This window comes from Schistocerca americana, chromosome 8 (genome assembly GCF_021461395.2).
Source record: "Schistocerca americana isolate TAMUIC-IGC-003095 chromosome 8, iqSchAmer2.1, whole genome shotgun sequence".
NCBI classification, from domain to species: domain Eukaryota; kingdom Metazoa; phylum Arthropoda; class Insecta; order Orthoptera; family Acrididae; genus Schistocerca; species Schistocerca americana.
Window position 1 is genome coordinate 51,713,969 of NC_060126.1, and position 24,342 is coordinate 51,738,310.

The following is a 24,342-nucleotide window of genomic DNA, read 5'->3' on the forward strand; positions in this document are numbered from 1 at the left end:
CAAACAGCTGTAAATTGCTGCTCACACTGTCCATCTGCCATTTATGTATGCATATAGAATATAAAAGTGGTCATGTCACACTTTTGTGGGGGACTCCTGACTGTTCCTTGGTCTCTGTGAATACTCACCATTCAAGCCACTCACATATCTGGGAATCTAAATCGTATGCATGGACCTCCATCAACAGCATGCCGTAGGGCATTGTGTCAAATTCTTTCTGGAAATCTAGGTATATGCAATCTGTCTGTTGCCCTCCATCCATGATGAGTACCGAGCGAGGTGGCGCAGTGGTTAGCACATTGGACTCGCATTTGCGAGGATGACGGTTCAATCCTACGTCCGGCCATCCTGATTTAGGTTTTCCATGGTTTCCCTAAATCACTCCAGGCAAATGCCGGGATGGTTCCTTTATAAGGTACGGTCAACTTCTTTCCCCGCCCTTCCCGAACCCGATGAGACCGATGCCCTCACTGTTTGGTCTCTTCCCCCAAAACAACCCATGGTGAGTAGGATATCTTGAGATATGACTATGAGTATGCCAGGAAAGACAGATGAAAGGAATCATTATGTTAAAGTGCATCCCAGTGGAGTAGTTTAACTACATATTTAATACTTATTCAGTAACTAGATGTAAAAACATTTGACGAAAGTGTTTAAGTGCAGTGCAACTTCTTATTTATTCATTTCAGAACTTGAATTTATCTATTGCAGAAATGCGCTAAACAGTACTACCTACCAATCTTGTACAATAATGTGTGTTAATCCTTCCAAGTTGATAGATCATTGCCAGTATTGTAGATAGTGAAATCTGATGACCATATGAACAGTAACTTTTCTGTGCATATAAGGTGTAATGACATTTATCAGGTTGTTGAAAGATTCCTAGTTCACCCTTGAAATGTTCCCATAGTCATCTGGCTCCGCTGCAGGTTCTGTTCTGATGTAGCATGGTCGTGTATAGAATGCGTTCCAAGTCACTATTTCTCTCTGTGATGCTTCCTCTTGTTTTCTTTTTGCAGCACATAGCGACTACAATCGCAACACATGCTAGTTCCATATCATCGAGCAACAAAATGATCACTATAGGGGCAGAGTTCTAACTGGCTTATGCTGGGCATAAATATTCAGCAGTTATATTGTGTTGTTCTGCACCTTACAACTACTATAGCGTGTGTGTGAAGGTCCCTTGACACTGCACAACACAAAATTGCATCTGCTCTTAAAGGAAGAGATTCCTGAATAATAGTCATCAAAATGTTAGTATCTTTTACCTTATTTAGTTCTGTTACAGGGTGACAAATTTTGAAGAAATGTTTCATTTCTGCATATTGTAGAGATAAAATATTAGAAAATTTTAATAGAAACTGGAGGAAGGAGTAATTTAGGCAGAAATGGTCAGGAGATATTCACCATGTGGTTGTGGTAATGACTTGTCTGTAGAGTAATAATACTGTTTTTCAATGTTATGTACAAGAAAGGTTGAGCACACCCACTTAACAGTTGGAAAGTATCTATTAGAAAGAAAGGGTGGTGCAACTAGTCTGCATCTGGTGAAATTGTAAGGAGTATCATTAGTGGATGTTCCTAACAGACAGCAGTTACACATATCTTAATTTCACAACCATACATTGTAGTTTAGCTGCAACATTCCTTAAAGTATTCTGAACCAAACAGTGGAATACTCCAGGGCAGAATAATAACAATATAATGAGAAGGGTTGATTACTACTCACCATATAATGGAGATATTGGGTCGCAGACAGGCACAACAGTAAGACTGCTAAATAAAGAAGAAGTAAGCATTCAGCCAGAGGGTCTTCTTCGAAGTAGACTACACGCACACACACACACACACACACACACACACACACACACACACACACACTCTCTACTCGTACACACATGACCACTGCCTTTGGCCACTGGGGCAAGACTGTGAGCAATGGCGCAAGACAGAAGAAGCAATCTGGGTGGTGGGGGTAAGGAAGAGGGTGGGGGGAGTTGGAGGGGCGGGGATAGCAGGTTAGGGGTGGGGACAGTGAACTGCTGGTTGTGGGAGCATACAGGAATGTGGTGGGGAGAGGGTAGGGCAGCTAGATGCAGCGAGTAGTTTAGATGGAGGGCTGTTGGAGGGGGGGGTGTGGGGGGTGTTTGGTGGGGTGGGAGTGGAGCAGAAAAGAGGAGGCAAGTAAAAAGACTATCTGTGCATTTATGGAATGGAGGGCTGTGAAGTGTCTGAGTGGGGGCAGAGAAGAAGGTAGGTGGGTGAAGGAGAGTGACCAATGAAGGTTGATGCCAAGAGGGTTGCGGGAACATAGGACATATTGCATGTGCACAGTTCAGAAAAGCTGGTGTTGGTAGGAAGGGTCCAGATGGCAAAGGCTGTCAAGCAGTCATTGAAGTTCAGAATTTTGTGTTGATCAGCTTGCTCAGCAACTGGATGGTTCAGCTGTTTCTTGGTCACAGTTTGATGCTGGCCATTCATGAGAACAGACAGCTTGTTGGTTCTCATGTCCTCGTAGAATGCAACACAGGAGGACAGATAGCTTGTTGGTTCTCAAGTCCCTGTAGAATGCAGCACAGTGGTTGCAGCTTAGCTTGTAGATCACATGACTGCTTTCACATGTAGCCCTGCCTTTGATGGGGTAGGTAATGCTTGTGAGTACACTGGAGTAGGTTGTGATGGGGATAGCTTTTGCATCTAGGTCCATTACAGGGATATGAGCCATGAAACATGGGTTTGGAAGCACGGCTGGGGTAACGAGGGTGTGGATATTGTGCAGATGTAGTGGGCAGTGGAATACCGTGATCTATAAGCTAAGCTTCAACAACTATATTGGATTCTATGAGGGCATGACAACCAACAAGCTGTCTGCCCACATGAATGGCCACTGACAAATTGGGGCTGGACTACCAGTTGTTGGGCATGTTACCTAACAGTGTTCTGACGTAGTACAGTGTTCTGAACTTCAGTGACTGCTTCACAGCCTGTGCCATCTGAATCCTCCCTCCCAACACCAGCTTTTCTGCACAGGTGGGTACCCTCACTGCAATATATCTTATGTTCCTGTAACCCCCCGTGTCTCAACATTTGTTAGTCACAGTCCTATCCAACCTCTCCTATACACTGTTCCCATTCCAGCACTACACAGCCCTCTCTATTCTACCAATGCATCATGCACCCACAGTCCTTTTACTTTTCCATCATGTATGGTTGCTCGCAATCTGGCCTTGGCAGCCAGAGACAGTGGTCACATGTGTGTGAGTTCTGTTTGCATGAATGTGTGTGTATGTTTTGTCTACTTTGGAAGATGGTCTTTTGGCCAAATACATACTTTGTCAGTTTTTTCGTTGTGCCTGTCTGTGACTCAACAACTCCACTATACACTTGGTAGCAATCTATTCTTTTAATATTAAAGTATTCTGAACTATGTGTGGGGCTGAAGCTGTTGTGGAAACCAACAGTGTATAATTAGGTCCTTCTTAATATTATCAACAGATACAATTCTCAGAATGCTGCAAAACAGATTGAAATTGCTTACATAAAGCGCTTTATGCTTCTCACCTTACCTAGTATTACAAAACCAGTATTATGTTACATTGTAATACTTTCATAATTTATCACAAAGATCAGTATTTTACAACATAGAGACTGTCCGTGAAGTAAAGCATGATATAGGTAAAAAAGTAATAATAGACTCAAGTCTTAGACAATAATTTGTTTATTAGGCAAAGCAATTATGGAAAGAGTTTGCCAGTGGCATACTGCGTGTCTGAAGAGTGTAGACAGCATTCAGCTTAACATAGCATTAAATGATGTGGCATTTATATAAGCAAAACTCCAGTGGCACAAAAATTGTGTTAGTACTTCTATAGGCATTTGAACCAAGACATTTTTAAGACCTACACACACACATGCAACTTGGTTTAGTGAACAACATGAACAATTACTTGTTTCATTTTTCTGGTATGAACTCTGTTATTGTTAAACAGTGATGGGAAGATAAAAGAGCTTACATACCTCTTTCATTAAGTACTATCACTTATGTTGACAGTAGGTACTTACTGTCCTCTCACATGCTCATTTAACATTTTTAATCGTGATTCAGTGCACCGTGATACAGAATTTAAAAATCTGATTATTGCACTTTCCCTTTCAGATGATGCATAATCTGTTACTGGAAGAGGGAGACTTCTTACAGGTTGAGAGTGTTTCTCTGCCTGTTGCGACATTTTCCAGGTTCCAGCCACTGTCAGAGGACTTTCTCGACATTACAAACCCTAAAGCTGTGCTCGAAAATGGACTCCGAAGTTTTGCTTGTCTTACGACGGGTGATGTCATAGCGATAAAGTACAATCAAAGAATTTATGAACTGTGTGTTCTGGAGACAAAACCAGGTTCAGCTGTCAGCATAATAGAGTGTGACATGAATGTTAGTATGGCCCTTCAGCTTTAATTTTGTCATAAATGCTGTTTCTCAATGACTTAGTTTTAAACTGTGTTTTGAGTGACACTACAGTAGAAAACTAATGTTTTGCAGGTTGAATTTGCACCTCCTGTTGGGTATAAAGAGCCAGAGACAAACAATAAAACTGACGAAAAGATGGCTGTTGATCCTGCAGAGCTGATGCCTGAACCCAGAGGATTTGTTGCCTTCAGTGGTGAAGGGAACAGGTATGGGGCCTGCTTATAATAAAAAACTGTATATTTTATGGATTCACTTCTGTGTAATGCAGAGATTATCGTTAGCACATATATAAAAGTAATACTCCACATAAATTTACCATCAGGTTAGATGGAAAGAAGAAGAAAGATTCCTCTATATCTGAACCTGTTGTTGCGAGGGTGCAGTATCAGCGAGGCATACCTGATTATGACTATCAAATCGGAACCATCAGATTCATACGGACATCGCGACCAGCTTCCAAAGAGGTAAGCAGTTGTGCGTACTAACTCATATTTCTGCGTTAATTATTTTACAATGTGGAAGCATGCTTGTGCATTATATTCACTATTATAGATTAGCAGTCATGCAGGCATGCAACATCTGTTTTACATTTTTGAATAATCTTTTAAAATATGTATTGTAAATACTGTGTTTCAAGGGTCATACCACATCAAGGGGACCAGAAGTCCCCACTTGACCATCTCCAAATGTAATGAAATTTGGTGCAAAGGTTATATATGGTCTTGGATGGTTATATACCAAATTTCAGTCCAGTATCTCTATTGGTTGAATTCTTAGGAGCTTTTAAAGAGAGGCTACCCATGTTCGCAATACATAAGAGGGTACAAATGCACCATGTTTCCTAGGCTTTTTTAGAAGTTTTAGAAAACATTTGGTCATTTGCTTTAATATACATAGACACCTTTTTACACTGCATTACACCCTGGCAAAAATAAGGGATGTAGCCACACCCAAATATAGATAAAAGCATCTAAAATATCTAAAAAGAATTTGTCGTACTATGCTGAGAGCCAAGGTTTGACCGACCACTGCTACTTTTCATATGAACCAGTCACACCAAAACTACAGAGGGGTATTCCTACGTATGATGTCTATATCTGGATCAAATGTAGTTAACATTGGATGCCTAGATGAGAAGATATGCATCTGCAAAGTTGGCCAGGATTTTCTACCTATGAATTTTAGGGTATTTTAGGAGGGCAATATCTCAACTGTGTCTTGTACAGTACTGTTTTTTCTTTCCACAGCTGGAAAGATAATGCTTTAAGCTTTCAAACCTGCCATAAAAACAAGTATAAATCGCAACGCAACAAATTTGCAAAACAAAAATACTAAAGAGTCAGTTCCACTTTTGGTTAAACAGTTCTACAATTTTGTCAAGGGCAGATTGTGGATAGCTGTATTGTCTTACTTGTGATGATGTTGATGGTGCTTCTAAAGTCATGAAAATATGTTGCTCAGGAATCCAGCAGTCATATTTAGCAGTTGGCTATTGGAAGGAACTATCAGAACCATGTGGGTGCATAAAGCTGATGAGGACATCTTGTTGTTCATGTGAAACTTCACACATTTCCGACCCAGCAAAAATTGTCATACATATATGCATCATATTGTCCTGGTTGTAAACTTGCAATTGAGATTGCTGGAATTTCTTCATCTGCTTCAAAGGCATGAACTGTGAATTCTGTAGCATCACTGGAAACTGTGCTTGCTCTGAGCTGATTACAATTTATTGGCTGAAATTGATGATTTTTCTTGTGTTCCAGATATTATATGTCCCATGGCAAACCTTGTTTCTTGACCAGGCTGATTTTTTTTTTGATCTCTTGTTTTGGTACATAAAAAAGCTTAATGCATGGAATATTATCATCAAAGAATTTGAACAAATCATATGGAGTCAATATTTGGCTATCTAAAGGGCTCTGCAGACTAGCATGGGCTGCTAATCATTATGCTGTTTCTCCAGTGCCATCACAAGACAATTTACCATGGCTTGTTCCAAAAAAAATTCCATTCGGCAGTAATGTCAATATCCTTTTCGTGCAGACATAAGTTGATGAAATTTTTATGCTGAGCAGCTGAACCATCACTAAATTAATAAATATCCTTAATGTTTTCAATCTTTGCCTTTAAATATGCTATCAACATTGTTTGGAACTCATGAACAGCAATGGTATAATTATGGAGACAGATGCTGATCATACAAATGCTAATACTTGAACATTCTTTGCCACCAAAATAGACAACAAATGGATGTAATATGACCTGACTATTCTGCTAATGAAATTCTTGTACCGCATTTTGAACAACAAATGTATAATTCTTAGCAAAATCCATCAATATAATTAATTCATTTTCTGCAAGATTTCTTTTTAGCTGCTAAGGTATAAACTTTGGTGTTTTGACACAAAGTGATGGCTTCTTAAATCGTAATTTTCAAAATCAGTGCCTCCATGAAATCTTCAACAGTTCTCTGACATGTCTCTAATGTATGTCTGTCAGTATTGCTTGAATTCCATTTTTTCTTCAGAGTCATAGTCCTTAAAAGCATCTTCAAGAAAATCCTCTAGTTGCATTTTTCATGGACATTCCTCACAATGTTGCAGCATACAATCTCTTGATTCCAAACTGCATACAGTTTTTTTTCCCATCAAATTCTTGTAGTTATTTTGGATGGATGTTGCTGAAGCCACATTAATTTGACATTTCGATGAATTGCACATACACATACTAAATGTTATCCAGAAGCACCAACTGTAGTACACCATTTTGGCCTGAGCTCACAGAACTTTGATAAGCTCAGTTGATTTCCATATTGCTTACAATAAGCAATGAACATTTCTTTCAGGTTACAAAGTAGCAGGTGTTTCTGCTTGTGAATCTTTTCCCCATTTATTCTTACTGCAACACAATCGTCTTTGCCAGGGCATAAACGAGAAAACTCATCATCTTCAAAAAAAATGAGGTGAGGATCTTTTGTATTACTTCAACATTGAGCTCTTTCTCTTTTCGATTTGCACATGTTGCCAAAATCCAGTCTTCCATCTTTAGTTTCCTAGCCTTTGTCCCCATTTAGTTGAAACAGCAAATTCTTTGGCCGTTTTTTCAATAGCTCAACTATTGTCCTAAGCGTAATCTTTAAGCTCTTCAATTAAGATGTCCATATCTTTACATTTTTGGCACTCTTCCATTTGTATTTGAGCAATATCTACTTGGCACCAGCAGATGTGGCAGTTACCTTAGTAATGCTGCCTTGGGCTTTCAGAACTTTGTGCTTTATGTATCCCATTGAATCCATTTTGCGGAAGGTTTAATGGTGACTCTCCAAGTGACGATAGTGACGTATTTGCAGTAAAGCAAGGATCAACAACATCCATGTCTTCAATGGATAGTGATTGCTTATCCTGGTGGGATGATTCTTTTTGGGCGAATTCATGTCTACATTTGATACAAATTTTCCCACCAGGTTTAAAAACTTCATTAGTCAGTAACTTCAGTGCATCAGACACTGCAATGGTTACTGATATTAAAGCCTTCTTGATTACATATTTTTCTTTACCAAAAGGGTTGTAGCAAGTCTTCTGCAGGAACTGAAATTTTGTCATCAACAAGGCATTATGGTATGGACAAATTTGGGCATCTTCAGTAAAATCAAGCCCAGACCTACCTCGTAGAAGCTCCTTGTCCACTGGTGACATTTCCTTAACTGATTGTAGTTGACTTTTTCCATAATAGAATGGTGTTGACTTACGACAATCAGCTCCATCTGATTCACCAAAGTAGCAGGATGCAAAGGACTCTTGGTTAATTATATACAACAGTTTATTAAGCTATAACAAGCAATTTTGAAAGCTCATGAATATCCTAGTTTGAAGCATAGCAGATTCAGACTTGTTTGTGTATAAAATATACAAATCATCGTATCAAAACATATTGTTTTGGTGCTTACCTTCAGCCACAACAATGATCATTGATTATTCAAACACTCAGTACTCAACACTAAGATTGTACAATGTCAACACTAAAGATTGCACCATACAGAAGACTGACACTGTGAAACCAGCCAATATTGAAAGCAACAGTTGAAAGTGGTGATTCAGCAATTTATCACTGCTAGTGAGGAAACAGCCTTAAAAAACTATTGCTGCTTTGTAATGGCGATGGAAACTGAGTGATAATCCATATATGCGCCACCATGCATTATAAGGTTAAAACGTTCCAAAGCTACATAGCATTCCGATGTTTTCTTCTATGTTTTATAATCTTAAGAGCATTTTTTGAAGTTTTATTATATTTATATACTGTACTGTAAAATAATGTAAAAACACTTCTTATTAGCATAGTTATATTCCCTTAACCACAGGCAAAACTTATACTATTAGAGGACACTACAATTACACATTTTTGATTTGCAACTTTAAATTGTATTGATTTTTGTTTTTTATCAATAATCCATTTTCCTTGCTTCTTATAGCTATTCTTACTTATCACTATGCAAGATGCAGAAATAAACAAGACAGCTTTGAAAGCTTAAAATATGTTCTTTCCAGCTGTGACACAGTTGAGATAAAAAAAGAAAAAAAGCACATGTAAAATTTGCATGTAGAAAATTTTGGTCAACTTTGCAGATGCATACCTTTTCATATAGGCATCCAGTGTTAGTTACATTTGATCCGTATATGGACACATAGGTAGGAATAACCCTCTGAAGTTTTGGAATGATTGCTTCAAATGGAAAGTAGCAGTGGTTGTTTGAACTTTGGCTCTCAGGATGGGACAACAAATTTTTTAGCTGTTTTAGAGGCTTTTATCTATATTTAGGAGTGGCTAAATCCCTAATTTTTGCTATGGTGTGATTCAGCATAAAAAGTTGTCTATGTATATTAAAGCAGATGATAAAATGTCTGCTAGAACTTTTAAAAAAGCCTAGCAAACTTGGCACATTTGCACCTTCGTATGTGATGCAAAGACGAGTAGCCTCTCTTTAATAGCCCCTAAAAATTCAACCACTGAAGATACTGGACAAAAGTGTGGTATATAACTATCAAAGACCATATAAAACCTTCACACCAAATTTCATTAGATTTTAATGTTGGTCCCTTTGACGTGGAATGACCCTTAGGCAAAAATGAAAATTCTTTAGTGTGACAGATAAATCTGGTATTTTCTGTAGTGTTAAGTCATAAATAATTGTGTTCCATTCACTGCCATAATGTTTTGCAGTCTGAAGTTCAGGTGATGTGGAGTTTTTGAAACGGGCCTAAGCCACCCTGGATGTCTCAGCTGACCTACTGTTTTTAATGCACTTTTGGGACATCATATCACCGTAACTGAATTGAAATCATGAAACATCGTTTATCTGTTCTTAAAATTTATTATGAAATATTAAGATCACAGGATAGACAAAATGTTTTATTGAGCCATGTCTTTATTCCTAAAAAGCATCATGTACACTCTGTTTTTACACGATTTGCCTGGGTGTGGTGTGTTTTGGAACACTCACGCATACAAAGGGCTACATTACTATTTGGACATCACCAAGATTTTTTTTTGCACGTTTTTCCCCTGCTGGCTCTTACTGACATCGAAGCATGCTTTGTAGACAGATGATGGGCACAATTTTTTTTGTCAGTGGATAGTTCTTCTTGGCAACATGTCACCCACTAAATCTGCTTGGCCCAAGAACTGGAGAAGAATTAATCTCTTGATGTATCTCATGCCAGAAAAGAATTCTTTAACGGAACAAGAAACTGGAAGAGGGTGTATTTCTGTCTTCCTCCATATTCTCTGTCTCATACAGCACAGATGTGCATTCATGAAGCCCACAACAAACAGGTCGACTTCTCTTTCTCAGCTGGAATTGTCAACATTTTCTTCCAGACCTTTGAAAATGTCACAATCATTGAAATGCTCCATATCGAAACTATGTAGAACATGAGCAGTGGGCCAAGAAAGATACAGATAGCAGACCGATCAAATAAGGGGCTCATCACAGAGAGGCAGTGTACAAAGCACCGTTGTGGAATACAGATAGTTCAGAATTCAAGCACCATGCGGTGGCACAGTGCTGAAACCTCTCCTTGTGCAGTCTACATGGTTACCAACAAAGTGGGAAGCGCAGTGACAGCCAAGAATTTTTTATAACAGAGCGAATAAGACTTGGGTGCTATCCGCTTGACTAACTGCCACTGCCCGAGTTGTGCTCAGGTTCAATCCACAGTGTGTTAAAGCACCAGCAACAGTATCTACATCTGTACTTCACTGGTGTTTAACAGCTATATTCCACAGTGTGGAGGGTACACTATTTACTTTCAGAGCTTAGCATATGCGATCATGTACTTTTCTTTTAGGAATTGGAGTACCTGATGTTCATTGGGGGAGGGTGGGCTGGTTCAGTAATAACTACTGTATTTACTCAACTCTAAGTTGCACCTGAAAAATGAGACTCGAAGTTTGAGGGGCAAAAGTACCCAAATCTGAACCGCATTTAAAAAAAAAAAGGTAATGAGACTTGAAATTCAAAGTGGGATAAAGTTGTAGGCCACACTTCAAAACCAAAACAAATTGGGTTCATTCTAACTTGAGATACAAATTAGATAAAATGGATTCAAGTCATAAGCTTAGCAATCAAGCTTAAACAAGGATATTGTGTAGATCAATTTACTCTTTCAAGTACTGAAAACTACATAACTTGTCTGCACAGAATTTACAGTTGTAGAAGATTGAGAAATGAATATTAGAAGTCAGTTGCCATGCTTCATTTCTTACTAGATCATTATTCAGCGTGAGAATAATACAAATGTAAACATTACATGATGTTTGTATTCTCATTGCTGATATTTATATTTTCCTGCATTTGCCATTGTCTCATTTCAGTTTGTTAGGTGGACAGAATTTAAACGAGGTAACAACTATCAAGGAAGAATATATGGTGTAACATTTTCATTCAATTCTTATATCAAAGATAGTATGTGATTCACGATTCGTGGGAACCATCTGGTAGACTTCTAGTAAAGTCTTCAAATGTATGACTAACAACACTTAAAAAATAAGATTGAAAATAACTTAGACATTAAAAGTTGAAATAAAGAACTAAACTTTATTAAATTTATAGTGCAAATTTTATGAAATGTTTAAAATATTGATTAGATAATTCTGAACCATTAGCACTCGATTCCTTGTTGCTCATTTCTTCATACAGAGCATCATCCTCCATATGATCTAGTGCATTCAATATCAAACATTTTTTAAATGTTTCATACAAGTCTGGTTTGGAACACACTTCCATGCATCATCAATCCATTGGCACATTTGTGATAAATTTGCATGTTTTTCACGTCCTGTTGGTATCAGTCATGTTTCAAAAGGCAGTCCATGTTACGAAAGTTAATAAACTGATGAAGAAGGCTGGGGGAGTGTTTCTGCTAGAGCAGATAAGTGGTTGTTAGCATCTCATTTAGAGAGTAAATTGATATCACTTAGTTCCAGTAAGATGGACATTGAGAAATTGTGTGCAAAGTGCTTCATAATAAGACCGATCTAAATGCGAGTAGCATTAAAATTTTTGATTTTTTGCATTCAAGTTATTTCTTGTGCCTTAATTTTTAAAATTTCAGCATTCAGTATTCACAAGCAGCCATTTATGACACTGTTCCATAACAAACTCATTTAAAATTAGTTCAAGAGCATGATACTGGCCACGTTTTGGCCCACTAAAGGCTTTCGTGCTATTGGAACATTCAAATAATTTCTCTCTTTTAAATCACCATTGTCTAATATTGCTGTCATCAGTCCTGTATCGCAGACCTGCTGTGCAGTTACAACTTTTTTCCACAAAGGAAATAACTTCCTTGTTGAATTAGGCACTCTAATGAAAGTGCTTTATTGTGGTTTATTAAAAGCAGCACTTCACAAAATTTGACAAAACAATACATGAAAACAGAATGTGTCACAGCTTACCAACTCATTCAAGAATCCTAATGCCATACGCATTGTTGGCATTAATGCAAAGAGATTTATTTTTGTTGTTGTGAATATTTGAAAAGCTGCTACATCCGAAGATTAGCAGTACTGAATTCTGTTTCTTTTGTTGGATGATGTATTAAAATTTAGTGGTCAAAATTCAGACTTGTCTTCTGCCTTTTTGTATTTTTACAATATTATGAAAAGGAAAGTTGCTACTCACCATATAGCGGAGATGCTGAGTCACAGATAGGCACATCAAAAAGACTGACACAAATAAAGCTTTCGGCCAGTAAGGCCTTCATCAAAAATAAACAAAACACACACACACACACACACACACACACACACACACACACACACACACGCGCCCGACTGCGGTCTCAGGCAACTGTAGCCACATTGTGAGCAGCAACACCAGTGCATGCATGATGGGGTGGCGACTGGGTGGAGGCAAGGAGAAGGCTGGGGCAGAGAGGGGGAGGGATAGTAGGGTAGGAGTGGCAGACAGTGCAGTGCTGCTGAGGAGCATGCAGGGATAAGGTAGAGAGGATTGAGCAAGTATGTGTAGTTGGGAGGTTAGATGGCAGGCAGGGAGGGGAGGGGGGTGGGAAAGGAGAGAAGTAAAAAGACTGGTGCGAAGGTGGAATGAGAACTGTATAGTGCTGGAATGGGAACAGGGAGGCTGGATGGGTGGGGACAATGACTCATGAAGGGTGAGGCCAGGAGGGGTACGGAAACATAGGATGTACTGCAGAGAAAGTTCCCACCTGCCCAATTCAGAAAAGCTGGTGTTGGTGGGAAGGCTGCATATGGCACAGGCTGTGAAGCTGTCATCGAAGTGAAGGATGTCATGTTTGGCAGCATGCTCAGCAACCAAGTGGTCCACTTGTTTCCAGGCCACACATTATCGGTGGCCATTCATGCGGACAGACAGCTTGTACAAACACAAATCTCATGTGCCATATTTTTCCAGTCTCCCATCACCTCCCAAAGTCCCACCATCCAACCACAGAGTAGAATTCCCCTCGTAACTCAGTACCACCTAGCAGTTGAATTTCATTCTCCGCCAGGGTTTCGACTACCTCTTGTTGTGCCCCGAAATGAGAAATGTCTGGCCCACTATCCTTCCCAAGCCTCCCACAGTGGTTTCTGCTGTCCACCGAACCTACACAATATACTCGTCCATCCCTACACAACCCCTGCTCCCAGCCCCTTACCTCATGGCTCATACCTCTGTAATAGACCTAGATACAAGACCTGTCACATACATCCTCCCACCACCACCACCAACACCTACTCCAGTCTGGTCTCAAACATCACCTATCCCATCAAAGGGAGGGCTACCCGTGAAACCAGTCATCTGGTCTACAAGCTAAGGTGCTGCATTTTATGTGGGCATGACAACTAACAAGCTGTCTGACGCCATGAATAATCACCGACAAACTTTGGCTGAGCAACAAGTGGACCACACTGTTGCCAAATGTGACATCTTTCACTTCAATTACTGCTTCACAGCCTGTGCCATATGGATCCTTCCCACCTACACCAGCTTTCCTGAATTGCGGATGTAGGAACTTTCCCTGCAGTATATCTTACGTTCCCATAACTCTCCTGTCCTCGACCTTCATTAGTCATTGTCCTCACCCATCCAGCCTCTCTGTTGCCTTCCCAGGACTATACAGTTCTGATTCCACCATCGCACCCAGTCTTTTTGCTTCTTTTCTGCCATCACTCCCCCCTTTCCCCACCCATCCCCTGCCTGCCATCTAACCTCCCAACTAGACATACTTGCCCAATCCTCTCCTACCTTATCCCTGCATGCTCCTCAGCAGCACTGCACTGTCCGCCACCCCTACCTTACTATCCCTCCCCCTCCCCGCCACAGCCTCCTACTTGCCTCTAACCCAGTCACACCCCATCATGCACTGGTGCTGCTGGTGCTCACAGTGTGGCTGTAGTTGCCTGAGACTGCAGTTGTGTGTGTGTGTGTGTGTGTGTGTGTGTGTGTGTGTGTGTATTTTTGACGAATGCCTTACTGGCCAAAAGCTTTATTTGTCACTGTCTTTTTGTTGTGTCTTTCTGTGACTTAGCATCTCTGCTATGTGGTGAGTAGCAACTATCCTTTCCATAATATTGTTACATTCCATCCTTGATTTTCCATTGTTTGATTTTTGTATTTTTATTAGCACCAGTATTTATCTTTGCACCTGTAAAGCATACTTGAGTAATGATACTTATATTTGATGGAAAAAGTTAGTCGTGGCGGCTCCTAGTGCCATTTTTCAGAACTTCTGTTTGCTTTGTACTTGATTCTGAGCTGCAGGCAGTTTTCTGTACCCTGAAAACAAGAAAAAAAGTTTGACTTAGATTCGGGGTATACAATAGTCAAAAATTTAGTGAGAAACTGGCATGTATGACAGTGTCTTTGAGAAGGCTGAGGTTAATTTCTTCCCTTGCCTGACTTTGTGCTCCATTTTGTTGCAAAGAAGTGATATTCTGATTGGCTTATTTATCTAACTGTCTAGTTTGTTAGCTTCATGTTCCATGGATCATTTACACTATAACTCGTAATGACATGGAACAAGTCATTTTGTTTACACGTCATTGCATCTCCAAGTAACATGACGCAAAATTAGGTTTCTTCATTCAGAGTTAGGCAGTTGGCTGTATTGAGTTGTGCCCTATGAGCTTATTGATTGGTTGTCATGGACTTGATAACTTTTGGTGATAAATCAGGTTGATTGCAACCAATGTACCACTCGAACTCAGCAATTGCAATTTGAACTGTGTATTGTGGATTGTGTGTGACATAATCACATTGAAGTATTCAGTGATCCACTTGTGAATAAAAACAATAGGATAGCACACAACAGTGTTGTTAATAACATTTACATGACTTGTGAAGCAACTAAAAGGGAGGATATCTGTCTGCCCAAGCTAGTAATCAAAACAAAAAAATTTTACTTGAGATAGACAGTGTCAAAATACGTAAAAATGTAATAAAAGTGCGATAAAATATAATTGACCCATAGTGTAGGGGCACTCTGAGCGTGTTTCAGTGCAAGCATTGGAAGAGGGACGGCCACTAGGTGTTGCTTCCTGTACACACAGTTTACAATTTTATGTTACAAAAACAATAGTAGTATATTAACGTTCTGCATAAGCATATGCAACTCAAGTTACTAATATGATAAAATATAAATGGAGTGGAAACATTGAAGTGAGATCCATGGCACAATATTAGTTATAATTTTAAAACACCAGCTCTCTTAAGGTTATTTACAACATACATGTTGGAAACAACATACTAACCAATGAAAAAAATCAAAAGGCAAAGCCAAGAATGTGAAAAATGTGTCATTGTTGATATCACCCACTGCCGAATGTGTAAACGACCAGCAAGGACACTGGTAGTATGGAGCAGGGAACAGGAAATAAAAGAATGCATATCATAAAAATGAAGACTGCAACAGATTGTTATGCAGTGAAAAATAGGCATTAGTTGTGAATTCATTTTTTTCATTCATAATTTAATTGGTGCAGTTTTTCTTGCGCCCATAGATCTTTATTTCTTCTGAGAGGTTCAGTGATTGCCTTTTTTGTCACAGCTTAACAATTTGTCTGTCATATATGTTCATTACAGTATGTTTGTGTTCTATAAGGTGTACTCAGAATGCTGTTTCAGTGAACACGCGCAATACCAGAACGAAACTGCTCTGTAATATACTATGAATTCATAAATACCCTTACCGGAGCCAGTGTTTTAAAATTATAACCAATAGTTTTCCATGGACCTCACTTTAGTGTTCAAGCTCCATTTATATTTTAATGTATTAGTAACTTAAGTTCAATTTATTTGTGCATAGTTTTATTATTCTGTTTTTTTCCAACACACAATTGTAAACTGTATGTACAGGAAGTGACCCCCAGCAGATGGATCTTGTGATTGTGTTTGTTTTGCCTACTTCTGTTTTATTTACTACTTTAGAAAAACATCTTACCATTCAAAAGTTTCTCAGGCCATATACGTGAATGGTACTACAAGTACACATAATATATTATCATAATCCTCGTATTGATAAGTTTGTACATTTTTTAAATTGTAGTTGTCTCTTTTTAATGCATCTGTAGTCAGAGTGAACCACTCATGGAATAAAGGTGGTTGTTGTTGTTGTTGTTTCTCCCCCCTCCCCCCTCCCCCCCCCCCCCCTCCCCCCCCAATACCAGACCATTTTCAAATCCACGAATAAAGTTGTGAAGTTGCCAATATTTCATGGAAGTAGGAGATAATTTTGTAATATTTTTATTTAAATAGCTCTTAAATGTTGCAAATAAAGCACAGTGAACATTGTTCATCACTTAGTTACATAATGTATTGACATCCAAAAAACCTTGTCTGTAGTTAAAAACGCACAGTCTTCTAATGATGAAACTCAAGACAATTATATTCACTCAATGGAAAAGTGTGCTCTGAAGCATATGAGATATTTTTATGATTCTATACAGATCATGCAAATGAACTTACTCCTCTTGTAGCAGCTAACCCTTATAGGTTGCTAGAAGGAAGTAAGTTATCAAGCAGTAGAAATATGAAACACATTTTTTGCTGACATATTATTACCTATTTTGGGGAGTGGTCTATTCTAAGTAAGAATCAACTTTGATTCTGCAAATGGCAATCGTGTGAACTTCAGTTTACTCTATTTGTCCTTGAGGGCCATGGATCCAGCATCCATGTTGATTCCATGTTCCTCGACTTCCACTGAAGGTATTCACTACAGTTCTGCACTGTCATTTAGTGAATGAAAGATGGGCTTACAGAATCTTGAACCAGAGTTGTGGCTATATTCAAACTTCCTAGCAGGTAGTACATTTGAGTAGTAATATTTCAAATCGTACTATGTACAAAAAACCAAATTTTATGGGAGAAGCTAAAAACTCATTACTTCTAACCCAGGGAATTTTTCACAAATTTTAAAATCTGAAGTAGTTGCATTTGAGACATACTTCTAGAAACATTTTCACCTGTGTTCTTCAAATTTAGGAAAAATGTGCAGGACTTAATATAATATGCTTTTATCCAATACTTTATGAAATATCAAAATAGAAAACAACTAATCATTTAGTTTTGTTACTATTATAGAATAACATCTGTTAATACAAAATTAAAGTTCTCACGAAAAAAAATTCTGATGTATAGTGTATTTATAATGTACTTCTTGCTGCCAGTTGACTTTGAAAACCATTTTATTACACAATAAATATATTCACATTAATCATTTTATATTGAGTTCACAATTGTTATCTGGTAAAAATTCCGATTTATAGAATCTTCTGTATGGCCATTCTGTTGGTTTCTATCAGATTTGGTACAGTCCTTTGCCGTCTTCCAAGCAACCACAAGCTGACATACAAAATTTTTCTTCACTGTCAGGTACAATAAGAACTACATTGGTGATATTAGCACAGAAATCTAAATGTCCTATGCTCCAGTCATCTGCAAAATGTTTAGGTACTAAATTATTCATATCAGCCTTCTTTACTCCACTCACTCTACTGTATGGTGAAATTACTGATGATTCAGCAACAAGGGGCAGTGTTTTCCCTTTTTTTTAGAATGATGTTGAATGTCGTGGATGGATCATTACAGCAATAAGTTAACTCCATTTTTATTTTGACTGTGACATTTTCATCTTTGATTGGCTTCTGTAGCATAATTCATTTCATGTCACTGACACTATCTGTCTTTTTACAATGTTCACTGAGTGCTTTATAGTTCCTCACATTCTAATCATCATCTAAAACATGAACTGAAGCTACAGATTTATAAACACTATGGTAATCTTTGGGTGTCACTATCTCAGATTTCTTTTGAAATTACTTTCCAAAACTCTAAAGACTCTATCAGCAGGAAGAAATGACTGGACTCTAATGTGAAAAAACAATGTTACGTTCTTAAGCTGCAGAGGAGCTTTTTTTAAGTAGAAGGAAAGTCAAAGCATTTATCACACACGTATCCTTATTTTGCCCATCTGCAAAAAGCCTCAAGCTATCATGCTGAATAGGGAACTAAAACTTTTCCAGATAATCACAGAGACATGAAGCAACCTCTGCAGAATCTCTACCAGCTTGATGTTTTATGTGGACATAGAAGTGTAGATTTTTATTATTCATGTCTATTACACAGAGAGTGTGATAGTTTATTTGACATGAATAATATGCTTCATTGATTGACAGCTTTGGAAGCACATTTATATGCTGCATATCAAAGCATAGGGTTGTTGAATAATGGATGTTCTACTTCACGAGTTGATGAAAAGCTTTTGCTCTTAATCTGTGAGCATCTGAGGTAGTCAGAAGTTGTTATTTTTCATTTTGGGCAGCTGTAGCCAGTCTGTGAAACATTTTAAGGCAGTAGCTACAGGTACCTGATGCAGATCTTCCATTTTGAGCTGGGTGTTTTCAGAAAGTACCACTTTTTTCATGTAATTCACTTCATACACTTGCATAATACATTTTGAACAACTTACGGATGCTCAATTTTGAAGAAAGTACAATCATTGGCTCATCTTCCTAGAATAATGGCAATCCCTACCCTTTAGGCTTGAGATGAAACTAATAACCTTCTGTCTCTTTTCTGCACACTTAGTTTTCTTTGCTACACACTTCTCTTACTTTTGATCACCCCCTTCTGCATTTTTTACATCCTTACCACATATAACTGATTTAGAAATAGTATTTCTACAACTCTACCCAAATCCATATAGCCTTGTGACAAAATTTTGCATGCATTGGTTCCAAACCTCTATTTACTGGAATGTGATACTTAATTATCATTGCTGCAGGTTTCCTGGTATCACCTCTTGGGTGGCATCTTTTTCATGAAAAAACATGAATCATCACTGAAATGAGTCGATCCTGTTCACTTTTGTTTAGAACTCCAAGTATGTTGTTTTTGGCATTTGTAGGAAATGTGCTGGTATATTACAGCAGTGGAAATGACCTCTGTATTGGCATGGTGGCGTGAACACAGTGACATCAGGGGTTGGATTAACGTTTGTAGAAAGATTTGTAATCCCAGTATCCTCTACTAAATTTTGTTTTTGCTCACTTTGCCTCAGATTTAAGCTGCTGGGTATATTTGGTCTTCTTTTTCCTCTTTGGCTTCCTCTTGAATTATCACCAACATCAATTTCTTCTTCTATAATTGAAGAAACTGCTCCCATACACACAATTCACAAGATAACTGTCAGTACTGAACATGTAGCATTGTTGAGAAAAGCATAGTAATTGTCAGTATGGCCAGCTGAGCAAAGTGACAAAACTGCTTCATGTAGAATTATGATTTGAAATACACACCATAGAGGACTAAACACAATTCGAAGCAACTGCTGGCTTTCAGACATTATTGGAAGCAGATGTTCTTTCAGCTTGCTGAAAAAGTGGAAATCATATGGTGTGAGATCTGGACTTCATGATTAGTACTGCCCATTTCTATGTGGTCTTGGTCAAATTGTTGGCACCATTTCATTACACCTGGATGCACAATTGTATTTTGCCCATATACCACCAGAATTTCATCGTGAATCTGTGTGCAATGTATACGTTTTGCCCACAAAAATTGTACTGTCTTGTGTACTTCAGCTTTGGATTACATTTCCAGTTACCATACCATTTCAAAAACACACATTGATCCACCTGTTATCTGTACCGCAGCAAAATGGTGTATACAGAAAACCTGTAATATGTGCTCTTTGAAAATGAACCACTTTTGTTGTATAGTGGTCTTAGCATGGGACGACATGGACATGTATGACTTAAGTTTCTGAAGTCTCGAAGTATAAATGATCTGCTGGATAATGTCGGAATCTCGGTGAGGACGTTTATTGATAATGCTGTAGTTTATAGGAAATACACAATGCTAGTAAACTGAATTGAAATGCAGGGAAGCCTGCAGAGTGCTGGTACTCGGTGCAGGGACTGACAGTCGACACTCAATGTAAGTAAGAGAAATATACTGAACATAAATAGAATAAATATCTAGTGCTGTTCAGGTACAGCATTGGTAATTAATCACTGGAAACTGTAACGACAATAGAATATTTGTGAATGACAGTCCAATGTGACCTAAAATGGAACAAAGGTATAAAACTAGTTGTAGGAGAAGTTGATGCCAGGCCAAGATTCATTTGAAAAATCCTAAGGAAATGTAATTCATCCATTATAGAAGTGGCTTACAGAACATTTATCCACCCTCTTCTTGAATAGTTCTTTCTGTTTGGGGCATTTAACAGTTAGGATTAGGAGTGGGCATAGGAAAGACCCAAAGTTAAGTGGCATGTTTCATCAGTTCTATTAAGTAAGCAGAAGAGTGTTACGGAGGTGCTCTTCAAACTTCAGTGATGGACACTAAATGAGAGAAATTATGAAATAAGATGAGGTTGGAAGAGTATATGTCCCAAGAGGAGTTGGCTGTACCTGTATCAAAATGACAAAGTGAGTGACAGTTGAGCATGGAGTGGGGGAGGGGACATGATGACCTTTCACCATTACATGCAAACACACTATGGCTCTGCAGCGGTAGCTGTGTTCCATAATAAGCACATCTGTGCATCCCTCATTAATGTATGGTATTGACTTCACTGTTCACAGTCCTAATAGTCCTATAAATTCCCTAAGCAATTTCACACTTAGCTTCAGACATTATGTAAAATAAACATACTGTACAGAGAAACAAAGCACTTAAGAACAAATTACAATAGTTATGTTACAGACTGCAATTGCCGCCTGCACCTGACTGGCAGTTAGCAGCTGAGGTAGCAAATAAACGTGACATCTGTGCACACGACAGAATGTATGACCAAACTAATGCTCTAATTGGTTGTTACTATTTGCAGATGTCCTGTGAACAACAAGTGATCAGTCATTTCATTATTCTTATCCAGGTATAGCAACTTATTTTTGAGCAGTGTTCCACACATTGACACTGTCACTGTACCAAAATTTGGCATTGCAGTGTCAGGACAGCAGTGCATCAGATTTACGAGATTTGCTATGACAGCTCTAAAGCTACAAGATTTGCCTGACATCTGATACCAAAATGAAATATGCCTTGCTTTGAGTCATGACCATGGTGACATCATCTTTTATTAACTGCAGTAAACAGACACAGTAAAAGGACAGGGCTCCCTTGTATGCAAGATGTTTGAGCCACAGGTCATGAAAAGTAGTAGTAATTTTCAATTTTTTTTTCTGAAAAGTGCATTGGGGATGCACAGTATTAATTTAAATAGATACCAATATGGAAAACATATATTGAAACCTAAGCTTTATCTAGACGAGAAGTGGTTTTATATTATCTCCAGAATGATTTGTTGTTATTTTAATTAGATTCAGAATCTCAGTAAACACACTGAAGAAGAGAACATATATTGATACGAATTGATTGCCCCCATAACATCGCCTCTGGCAGAGAAACCAAATGTGCTTGAATCCACTTTTAATTGATTCATCTATGCCTGAATGCACAGAAGTTCATAGTAAAAAAGATAACAAAGAATGTTTAAAAGAGGACTGAAAAAGACAAATTATGAACTGCTAGTAATTTATATTAAGCAATTGGAAACATAATGCAGCAGATGCTGCGCTAGGACATATTTCTGTGTCTTTGGAGAATAAAATTAATGGTAGCTCATTTCTGATGTTGTGCAGCATAATCTGAAGCTAATAATGTTGCACTGTTACTGTTAATTGCTGTCAATGTCTCAATTTCCTCCAGGTGAAAAGAATCTTGCTCATTTATCAAGTGTCATTTTTATTTTTCCAGAAGGCTTTCGACACTGTTCCTCACAAGAGTCTTATAAGCAAACTGTGTGCCTATGGAATATCGCCTCAGTTGTGCGACTGGACTTGTGATTTCCTGTCAGAAAGGTCACAGTTTGTAGTAATAGATGGAAAGTCATTGAGTAAAACAGAAGTAATATCCGGCATTCCCCAAGGAAGTGTTATAGGCACTCTAATGTTCCTGATCTATATTAATGATATAGGAGACAATCTTAGTAGCCATCTTAGATTGTTTGCAGATGATGCTGTCATTTACTGTCTTGTAAAGTCATCAGATGACCAAAACAAATTGCGAAATGATTTAGATAAGGTATCTGTATGGTGCCAAAAATGGCAGTTGATCCTGAATAAAGGAAAGTGTGAAGTTATTCACATGAGTACTAAAAGAAATCCACTAAATTTCGATTACGCCATAAGTCACTCAAATCTGAAGGCTGTAAATTCAACCAAATCCTTAGGGATTACAATTACAAATAACCTAAATTGGAACGATCACATAGATAATGTTGTGGGTAGAGTAACCAAAGACTGCAATTCATTGGCAGAACAGTTAGAAGGCGCAACAGGTCAGCTAAAGAGACTGCTTACACCACACTTGTCTGCACTATTCTGGAGTATTACTGTGTGGTGTGGGACCCGCATCAGGTGGGACTGACGGATGACATCCAAAAAGTACAAAGAAGGGTGGCTCGTTTTGTATTATCATGAAATAGGGGAGATAGTGCCACAGACATGATACATGAATTGGAGTGGCAATCATTAAAACAAAGGCTTTCTCGTTGCGATGGGATCTTCTCATGACATTTCAATCACCAGTTTTCTCCTCTGATAGCAAAAACATTCTGTACATAGGGAGAAATGATCATCATGATAAAATAAGAGAAATCTGGGCTCGTACAGAAAAATTTAAGAGCTCTTTTTTCCCATATGCCGTTCGAGAGTGGCGGTAGAGAGACAGTTTGAAGGTTGTTCATTGAATCCTCTGCCAGGCTCTTTATTGTGAATTGCAGAGTAATCATGTAGATGTAGATGTTGTTTGCAAAATGGCTTGCCTTCATGAGGAAAATTTCCTCAGGATTTTGGTGCATATAAAAAAAGTATTGTCTAATTCATAAGTAGTCTTTTAGTACTCGTTTATGATCTAAATAAGTGACAATATGTTGCAGATAAGGATGAGTCCACAGTGTAGTAACAAAGCAATACACAAAACCGATCCATGTAACACAAATATGGCTTTATTCGTAAACCACTGAACAGTATCAGAAATAAGCCTCTCATGAGTCCACACGTAATAAGACAAAGGAATCATATATACGTTGTAACATAAGCGGTACATAGAAAAACTGATGTGAGTGGTACAAACTAAAAGAGTATAGTGAGAGTGAATCAGTGCTGCTCCATGTATATATACATGCAAGTCGCTGGTAGACGGCATGGCGGATACTGTGCCATGTGCATGCATCTTACAGGCAGCCTCTAGTGGCAGACTTGCACTGATAACAGTTGGCGATTGATTTAAGTATACACGCACTGCATTCGGCACACTCACACTTGCACGCAGGATACAGCACACCTCTCCCTCATGCAAAAAGGGCATCCAGGTGATGAAGGAGATGACAGCAGTCTGATGAGAAACACATCCGGGGAAACGAGGATGGCAGCAGCCAGTGCTGGCAGTGGGCGCGGAATGACATGCTGGGCAGTTACCGGAGCAGGAACGCGTAGAGACGTGTGCGTGACGAAGAGCGGCGGTGGGCCCACACAGCGCTCTATGACAGTGGTGGGCCCGCACGGCGCCTGATGACAGTGGTGGGTAGGAGGGTGCGTCACCATCTCTGCATTGTTATCGGCATGCAAATTCTTGTGCAGAGGACACAGGGCTGGACCTACCAGTGACAATGGCCAAGGCGATGATGGCTAAGGAGTTGGTGTTAGCAGCGCGACTGAATCAGCAGGCTCTGGCAGTGGATTTGAAACAGACCGGCACCTGCTACTGGGACGCTGGAATCCAAGGGTACCACATGTGAAGAAGCAGCTAGTGGGACTGGGGCACCTCTGTAGCAGGT

At 38.8% G+C, this 24,342-nt stretch overlaps 1 protein-coding gene across 2 annotated transcripts in view; it reads left to right on the top strand.

The window, feature by feature from the left end:
• LOC124544980 (ubiquitin fusion degradation protein 1 homolog) overlaps nt 1–24,342 on the top strand; it is a 65,799-nt gene that overhangs the window by 32,824 nt on the left and 8,633 nt on the right. For both annotated transcript variants that reach the window (XM_047123729.1, XM_047123728.1), the window contains 3 exons: nt 4,160–4,432; nt 4,541–4,674; nt 4,791–4,932. In XM_047123729.1, the coding sequence (XP_046979685.1) occupies nt 4,160–4,432; nt 4,541–4,674; nt 4,791–4,932 (549 nt within the window). The remainder of the gene's footprint in view (nt 1–4,159; nt 4,433–4,540; nt 4,675–4,790; nt 4,933–24,342) is intronic.